This window comes from Ailuropoda melanoleuca, chromosome 11, assembly GCF_002007445.2.
Source record: "Ailuropoda melanoleuca isolate Jingjing chromosome 11, ASM200744v2, whole genome shotgun sequence".
Classification (NCBI taxonomy): Eukaryota; Metazoa; Chordata; class Mammalia; order Carnivora; family Ursidae; genus Ailuropoda; species Ailuropoda melanoleuca.
This window is the reverse complement of record NC_048228.1, coordinates 110,182,430-110,191,736: the sequence shown is the minus strand read 5'-3', so window position 1 is coordinate 110,191,736 and position 9,307 is coordinate 110,182,430. Positions and strand designations below refer to the sequence as shown.

The 9,307-nt window shown below is 58.2% G+C and overlaps 1 protein-coding gene across 1 annotated transcript in view; it reads right to left on the bottom strand.

The window, feature by feature from the left end:
* DGKQ (diacylglycerol kinase theta) overlaps window positions 1–532 on the bottom strand; it is a 13,085-nt gene extending 12,553 nt beyond the window's left edge. Inside the window, exon 1 of the mRNA XM_034670990.1 lies at window positions 256–532. Coding sequence (XP_034526881.1) covers window positions 256–532 — 277 coding nt within the window. The remainder of the gene's footprint in view (window positions 1–255) is intronic.
* Between the last annotated feature and the right edge of the window lie 8,775 nt (window positions 533–9,307).

Below are 9,307 nucleotides of genomic sequence, written 5' to 3'. Positions count from 1 at the left end.
GGCCTGAGCTGGGGCGGGGCGGGGCGGAGGCGGGAGGCCGGCGGGTAGGCCTGCGGAGCGGGTTCCGAGCCCGGGCCGAGGCGGGGGCCGTCTGGGGCCGCCTGGAGGGCAGGGGGATGGGTCTGGCCTTCGGCCGACAGCCTGCGCCCGGAATCGGGACCGGGTTCCCCGCACGCAGCCTCCCGACGACGCCGGCGCGAGGCGTTTGCACCTGCGGCGCCCAGACCCGCGCCTGCGCAGACGGACACCTCCCACGCGACACCCGGATCCCGCCGGGGGTTCGCGGTTGCGCGGGGAAGCCCTGCGAGCGCGCGGCGCAAACCAGGGGCCCGAGGGTGGGGTCGGGAACCAAGGCCCGCCTCCCCTGCATGCCCCCGCATGCCCCCGCCGGCCATGCGTGGACGGCCGGGTGCGCTGTGTCTTCGCACGCGTGGGCCTTGCCGTACCCCGAGTACCCGCAGGCCCGGCCCCTGTCCTCACCGCCGATGGGGACGTCATGAGGGTCCGGGTCCGCGATAGTCGGGGTCTGCATTCCCCCCTCCCCATGCCGACGTTGCTGCCCCGCCTGTTCGCAGATGGTGCCCGCTCCCATCAGCTCTTTCGTGGGAAGCCCGAGGGTCCGCGTCCCTCCCTCCGGTTCCTGGCCTCATGTTCCCATCCGGGACTGGCCTGTGCCGACGCTCCCCGGGTCCTCCACGACCGCCCCCCCTTCCCCCCTCTCTAGGGAAGACCTGCCCCCACCGCACTCCCGGGGAAGGCAGTGAGTTTCGCCCGCCTGCCCTGCCGAGAGAAGTCTGGCTCCTCCAAGGGGCGGGCGACCCCAGCACGCGTGGCTTTGTTTTGTCCAGGCGGCGCTGGGGACGGGTGGGGGACATGTCCACGAAGGTCACCCTGACCCCATCGCCTGCCAGAATGCCGGGAACGCCATCACTCCAGGGTCCCTGCTTCTGTGGGCCTGAGTGCAGACTGCAATGCACGCAGCCGAAATGGGCATCGTGGGCCAAGGGGCTTCTTGGGGGACCCAGAAGGGACAAGCAGGGGCTGCAGGGAGGGGCTGGCTCCCGTGGGTGCGGGGAAGGGTAGAGCCCCACGGTCCCAGAGGAGGAGAAAAACAGGGTGGGCGATCCAGCCAGGGGAGAATAATATCCGCGGGGGGGGGGGGGGGGTTAANGGGGGGGGGGGGGGGGGGCTTAATGACCACGAAGGCCACCAAGGCAATGCCTGGAAGTGTGCTGGGCCTGCTGGGAGGGCCTGTGGAGGGAGAGACAGGGAGGGTTACAGTGCCTTATTTTGTTGAGGGGGATTCCAGGTGTGGACACCAGAGGGAGAGAGAGAGAGGGCAGTGCCAGAGACAGGGTGCTGAAAAGGCAGGAGGACTCATCCTCACTCCCAGGAGGGTTCTTCATTGTCCAGAAACCCTTCACTGTGCACCCAGAGCACTGGGCTGGCAAGTCTGCCCTCCTGGAACCGAGTTCTGGGGCTGACCGACAAGAAACTGAAAAATAAAGAAGCCTGGAAATGCTACTCAATGTCTTGGTGCCAGCTGTGGATGGAGGGAGCCAGGCCTGAGTGCCCAGGAGGAGCTGGGCTGTGGGCAGCAGGAAAGCAACCAAGCAAGGGGAAACAGAGGGTATAAAGGCCCTGGGGCCACTCCTCTCTCCTTGTCTCCTCAGAACCCCCCATTCTGGCTTCAACGCACCCAACTCCCGAACCTGCCTTCAGAGGGGTCGCAAGTCACAGGTGAGGGCCAGGCCCCAGGACTGACCTGCCTCCTGACCCTGGGAGGGTTATAACCTAGCCATGGTGCCTGAGAAGGCACAGGAAGACCACTCCGCATCATGCAAACTACAGCTGACTTCTTAGGAAACAGGACCTCAGGACGCATCTCTCCATGCGTGAGAAAGCGAGGTCAGGGGAAACACCTGGAGAAGGGGTATCGCGTGTCCATTTCCGCAGAAATGTAACTGTGCTCTCTGATGTGGCATGCCAACGGAAACGGCAGACACTGCCATCAAACCCTCCCGCAAACTTCTTGGGACCCCTTCCAACATAGTTAGCAGGACCCTGCTAGTGGACCCTGAAACATCTGTGCCTGGAGCATGGCGCTTCTCAAGGATCTGGGCGGCCCGCTCCGCGCCCACGTCTCCGGGGAGAGCTTTGTCCCTCCCCCTTCTCTTCCCTGGGGTCTCCGTAAGCTCGGGCGCTCTCACACAACACCACAGGCTGGGGGGTTTGAACAGCATTTACTTCTCACAGTTCCGGAGGCTGGAAGTCAGATCGGGGTGGAGCACGGCCACGTTCTGGTGGGGGCCTCGTCCTGATTTGCAGGCGGGGGCCTCCTCACTTGGCTCCTCCCAGGGCAGGAGAGAGACAGAACGAGCTATGTGGTGTCTCTTTTTCCAAGGGCACTAACCCCGGCCCACGCTATTGCCCCTCAGAGGCCCCACCTACAGTACCATCCATGGGGGTCAGAGTTTCAATGTATGACTCAGGGACAGAATCAGCGTGTCGTTCAACTGCTCCGTTCCTGGTACTTTGTTACAGGAACCCTGTCAGACTCGGCAGAAACAGGCCCCCGGGCGTGATTTGGCGCGTGGCGCCTTATGCCCCACGTTTTGTTTTGAGTGGCGCGGAGGGGTCTCTACCGCCGGTGCGCTCTCAGGCCACGTTAGCGGGGGCACCACGGTCTGGCCCTTCTGCTGTGAATGGGCTTGTGCGCTGGTGCCAGACTTTGGCTGTGAGGAAAACGCTTCCAGGAGCTCTGGTCCATGTACACACACGTCCCCTGGAGTGACCTTGAGGGGCCATAGGACATGCTGTGCTCACCTCTAGAAGATAACCCCAAAGAAAAATAAAGCCACAAAAAATGTAAAATGTATACGCCCACTAGCAACGTTGAGTTTCCTCGGCTGCACATCCGTGACAGCTACGGTCTCCCAATTTCAGCCTTTCTGGTGGGTTTTGGTGTGGTTTTCACTCTTGTCCTCTGGTGGCGAGGAAGTCACAGACCGACCTGCCGTCTGCGGCTCTTCCTGGAAGGCCCTGTTTGTTCAGTGTCTTGATCGTTTTCCTATTGGGCATCTTCCTTATTGACTCGTAGTTACTTACACGCTCTGGAGGTGATTGTCCGCTACAGTCCACTCTGGCCACCCGAGGCTGCCACGCTCTGTAACCGTGAACGCGGGATAACGGAGTCCGCGAGCGCGCAACCCGGGCTGCTGGGGCAATGCAGGGTCAGCTCCCCGGGAGCCTCCGGTCACAGCGTTTTTATCAACGGCTCAACACAGAACCCTGTGCTGTGTGGCTTCTGCTAAAGGCACCTTATCGAATACATGGTTGACTCATCAAGGAACCATCAGGCCGACATCACGGTGCCTCACGCCTGAACAGAACCCACCCCGCAGGCGGTGTTCTCTGGGGCCTGTCACAGCCTCCGGCCCTTGGAACCCTGGGAGAGTGTCAGCACCACACAGGGGGGTCATTTTAAGCAACACAGCCACCAACCAAAAGCACGAAAATGCGGGACATGTGGCACTAGACAGACAACAGGCAGCACGCCTGAACAGAACCCACCCCGCAGGCGGTGTTCTCTGGGGCCTGTCACAGCCTCCGGCCCTTGGAACCCTGGGGTCTTCGATCGACCACGGGCGTGCCGGAGCGCTGCGTGTGGGCTAACAGACACCTTTCGTGAGCCCGTGAGTTGGCGATCCAGGATCCGTGAATACTGATGTTCCCTGTGTCAGCCCCGCCTCCTGCACACCGGGGTGGTCCAGTCATTCTCCGTGTGGCTTTGGGTGAACAGGCCTTCTTAAGTTTTCACTGCCTGCAGCGGATCACCCTTTCCTTTCTGGGAAGGGCCTTTGCGTCCTGTTCAAGCACCGCCTGCCCTGAGGCCATAGAGATGGTCCTGGTTCCACATTTCTAGCTCCCGAGGCCGCCAGGCCTGCCTTGGCCGTGTGGTGAGGCAGGGTCCCAACACAGCGACCCCGCAGCCTCTCTCTTCCGGAAGGAATGCAGATCGTCACAGAATTAGATTACATCACGTATTCAGAATGAGATAAGAAGTCATAAGCTTTTAGAGATGGACTTACAGCACAAACATGACAAAATCCAGAAAACACCACAATTCTTACTCATAACTGCGTGGTACTCCACTAGGATACAGTATTCATCTACGTTTTTATTGTCTCTTCTTGTAACAATTTTTCAACGTCATTTTCCAGGGTGAGAAGAGAAGGAGAACTTAGCGTCTCTAACAAGGCTGATTGAAAACAACATCGTGACTGCTGTTCCAGCCAAGTCCTCGGGGGACTGACCACTCATGACTCACAGCTTGTACCCACTGTTAAGACTGCCGTCGGACTTGGAAAGACCTTGGACGAGTGTGCTTCATGTGCAAGACGGAGACTCTGGGATACTGCATTTTCTCGGGCAGTGACTAATCTCAAATGCCCTTACTGATCTCAGGAACCCTCTTACGTCATGTCCTTGTCACATTGGCTGTGAGGGTTCTATGGTATCTTGTTGATGTCATCATTTCCTGTTAAATCAGCAGAATGTTTAATCCCGTTCCAAAAGTCCATGTGATTCACTGCTTCTGGTTAATTGCCATGGCTGTTCCTGGAAGCTGTTTTCTGTGCCAGGGTGTCTGGCATTCTCTTCACAAGGAAGTGACACCGAACGGCATATACTCTGCTAAACCCCAGCTGATGTTTCCACCACTCAGCTTCCCCTTGGTCAGATCCTGAAAAGGCTCCCCCACCTCCCCAGAACCACCCCAGCTACAGGGGAAGTGTGACAGAGGGAGCTGGAGGCAGTGTGGGAGCTGCTGTGGTCCTAGTTCCTTCCTTCAGCAAAGTTAACAAAACCATCTGACCATACAGCCAAGGCCCCGTGTGGATCCATGCCGTTGTGTGGACCTGCTGTGTCTGTCTTTGGCCAGCGCCACAGTGACTCTGCTCCCCGAGCTCGACCGTCCTGATCTCACGCAGCAGAAGCCCCTGCTTGTGCTCAAGGTGTGGGCAGGACATGCTCCCTTCAGAGGCCTCCTGCTGGCCTTCTCTAGCTTCTGGAGCTGTGTTCTTTGCATTCCTGGGCTTATGACCCCTTCCTCCATCATCAAAGCATAGCATCTTTACTCTAAAATGTGAATCCAGGATTTCATTTTAAAAGATTTTATTTAGGGGCACCTGGGTGGCTCCGTCAGTTAAGCGCCTGCCTTTGGCTCAGGTCATGATCCCAGGGTCCTGGAACTGAGTCCCACATCGGGCTCCCTGCTCAGCGGGGAGTCTGCTTCTCCCTCTCCCTCTGCCCCTCCCCCTGCTTGTGCTCTCTCTCTGTCAAATGAATGAATAGATAAAATCTTTAAAAAGCTGAATAAAGATTTTATTTATTTGAGAGGGTGAGTACAAGCAGGAGGAGGGGCAGAGGGAGAAGCAGACCCCCCCCCGCCCCCACTGAGCAGGGAGCCCCACTCGACTCGGGACTCGATCCCAGGACACCGAGATCATGACCTGAGCTGAAAGCAGACGTTGCACCGACGGAGCCACCCGGGCGCCCCCACCCCCAGGGTTTGTTTCAATCAGATATGGTAAGGTAACGGAAATGGAAACACCCACCTTTGGAAGGATAATTTATTTCTTAAGTTTCCCAAGGGAAGGGGGTACCCCCCCACCATGAGGGGCCACAGGGGAAAGCACCAGTCAGAGTCAGAAAGCAGAAGCAGGAGCAAAGGGAATGTGGCCCAGAGCCTTTATTGGGGTTTTCCCAGGAAGGAATGGGGCAGCAGCAGGCACAGGGGGTAAGTTTAGAATCAGGTAGTTTGAATAATTTCCGCAGGCCTAGGCTATAGTGGCAGTCCCTAGTTGTCCAGTATCCGGCCTTGGGGTGATGTGGGGCAAAGGGGTGTTGGCTTGGCGTGTCGGAGAGGTGAAGGGTGGGTTGGGCGTGTGGGCTCTCTCCAGGAACCGTGTAGCCCCAGGAGGGGCACTCTCTCCAGGACCAAGGCTCCAAATGCCGCAGCATCAAGAATGAGGAAAATGAGCAAGTGTAGGCAGTGGAGAAGAACTGTTACCTGCCTAGAGATACGGGCCAGGTTCCGTTTAAGAGGGAACATAAGGAGCGCCTGGGTGGCACAGCGGTTGAGTGTCTGCCTTCAGCTCAGGGCGTGATCCCGGCGTGATGGGATCGAGCCCCACGTCAGGCTCCTCCGCTATGAGCCTGCTTCTTCCTCTCCCACTCCCCCTGCTGTGTTCCCTCTCTCGCTGGCTGTCTCTATCTCTGTCGAATAAATAAATAAAATCTTAAACAAAAAAAAGAGGGGAAACATAAGCTTCTGCCCTAAGAGAAGACACGGGGAAGGGATGCTGCTGGGACTGGAGCCGTCCCAGGGGGGCTCCTGCAGGCCCTTCCCTCCCAGTTTCCTCCTATCAGCAGAGGCAGGAGTAAAAAGCCTAAAACCAGAAAGAAAAAAAAGAAGAAGAGGGGAGAAGATACAGGCCTGATTTTGCCTGTTCTTTCACCTGGAAAAATTAAGAGCATTACCACAACCCGATGATGTGGCCCCCCCATTAGGGGCCCCACACCTAGTACCCAATTTCATTAAAATTGTATCCAACCAACTAGTCAATATTTTGCTCTTACTGGGGGGCTGAAACGCCCAGCTCTGTGCCTATTCCAGCGGCTTATCCACCGGAGCTACTTCCGCACCTGCAGGGACACGGCACACCGCTCCAGGCTGCCCACGGCTGTGCCGCCGTCCCCCAGCGCACCTTCCGCCAGACGAGATCCTGGCCTAGCCTCCTCTCTCCAAGGTGGTGCCCTCCTCCAAGGGGATTCCTGGGACACACTCATTAGGACACCGGGGTCCAACCGCTTTTAGTCCTGTTGGGTCCCGCTGGCAACACATTCTTCCCCAGGCCCCTGGCTGCCTGGGAGCCCCTCGGAACTTGGGGCCTCAGGGGCAGGCAGGCTGTGTGAACAGCAACTCCAGCCACCATGTGCGACCAAGCCCAGTGGAGCGATGCTGCCAGGACGTCCCCAAGCACGGACAGGACCCACGGCCGGCACGTTAGCCCAACCTCACGCAGGCGTCTGAGCAGGGGATGCTCTGGGCAACAACGGCCTGTCTTCACACTGACGATGCACTGTCAGGCCATTGCCTAAAAACTGTGCCCTTCAGAGGCAAGAATGCTGGGAATCTCTTGCCTCACAGATGCCAAAAATATAACTTAACATTGCGCATGTCTCCAGATATACTAAGGCCACAATATGAGTCCTGACTAAGACACACTTACCCTTTGGAGTTACAAACGTTACTCACACAGGAACCAAGACACACATCACTTGAAACTTCCATGTCCCTGAGACACTCCGCAGAACGAGTTTCACCGAGGGACATAAGGGTCTTCAACAATTCCTCTTCACATCCCAGTCCAATAAATGGACCCCTAGTTGAGTATCTTGCCCCAGGCCTTCAACTCCCTTAATTAAGGGCCCTTTGCCCAACTTTCACCTCACAGCACCCTGAAAAGCTTTCCCACAGTCCCTGCCTGTACTGAAGGGGAGATGCGTTCAGCCTCTGTGTAATGGGGACTCCTCATGAGGCTCTTTGCTGATCCCTCCCCACCCCTCGTGTCCCTGTGTGGCCGGGGACCCAGTGCCCGGCCTCCTGTTTCTTGGGACCCTTCACGGCAATCATTTCTGTGTGTGTGTCTTACCACACTGCATACCTGGTTAAAGCAAATCCTGAGTCCGCGTTGTACAGCAATCTCCGGATCTCTCTCTGCTAAGGTCTTTACATGGCCACTCCCGTGTCCAGTCTCCCTCTGCCTCCCCCACAGGGACGCTGTGATGACACTGAGGGCCCATTGGGATCATCCGGGATTATCTCTCCATCTCAGGATCATTCCCTTAATCACACCTGCAAGTCCCTCCAGCACGTAGGGTCACACTCAGAGGTCCTGGGATTAGGGCCACGGACGCCGCTGTGGGATGGCCGGTCACAGTGCATTTACGCCGCTCTCAACTTGTGTGTTACTGCCACGCATGTCAATTCTCTGGTGTACCGCAGCCCCAGAAGACATCACCTTATGGTTTTATAAGCCACTCCTCGTTAGGTTCATATATGACGTACTCTTCCTGTCCCCCGGGCTGTGCTGGATCATTCTGGTTGGGGGGCACCAGGTGCCGTCTCCTTAGGTAAGCGCCAATGGTGACCAATGTCCCCAGAGTCCATTTCTCCACGAGGTCCTTACCTGACCTCCTCTTTTGAAGTACACTTCTTGCTGGATTCAGATTTCTAGCTTACCAGTTGTGTATTCCCAGGACTTTGAAGTTTTCATTTCATTGAGTATTGGTTTCAGCTGCTTCTGTGGAAAAGTCGGTGAGCTTGGAAGACACCTCGTTGGTCTTTGGTTCCAGCCCTTCACAGCGATGTGCATGGGGGCAGTTTCTTTGCGCCTTTCCTCTTGGGCTTCGCCGCACTTCTTGATTCTGTGGCCGGGTATCTTCCAACAGTTCTAGAAAATCCCCAGCTCTCATCTCTCCAAGTACTGTTCCTGTCACCAACCTGAGGGACTGGTCCATAGGCGGCCTCCAGGGATGGGGTTCTGCTGTTTCGGGCAGGAGGGTGCTGGCACCCAGACTCTTCACAGTGTGCTGAAACGTCGGATTGCGGAAGACACAGTGCCGAACGACGTGCGGGGCGTGTGTGCACAAGGCCAGCTCCTCCCACACCCATGCCAGGCCACCCTGCTGTCTGTCCAAGCCAGCTTGTGCCCTGACCACACCTGCTCCTTGTCACTTGGCTGTGCCAAGCCCACACCCCAGGGGCTCGCCTTTGACTCTGCTCCTTCCCTCCCACCCCCTGCATCCAGTCCACCCTCGGTCCTAGCGCTCATCTACCACACGTGTCCCACATCCGACCACCTGTGCCCACTGTCCAGCCCTGGCAGGTCGGAGCCATCGGGTAGCCGCCCGACCCGTGCATTAGGCTGCTCCCCGGCCTCCGGGGAGATCCTCCGAAGCGCGAACCAGACAAGGGCTCACGCTCAGGTCCCGGGACGGCGGAGCGCTCTTGCAGGAGCGTCCGAGCGCAGCCGAGGAGCAGGGCCCGCGGGTACCGCCTTCGGCTGGGGAGGACCGAGCCACGCAGGGGCAGCGTTCCAGGACTCCCCAGGCTGGAGCCCAGCGGGGACCCCCCCCGCCCCCGCCCACTCGCCGGCCCCGCCCTGCCGCGCCCGGGTTCCGAGAACCCATCCAGACCCGGCCCACCTCCCCGCCTCCGCCCAGCAGCGGCGGTCACGTG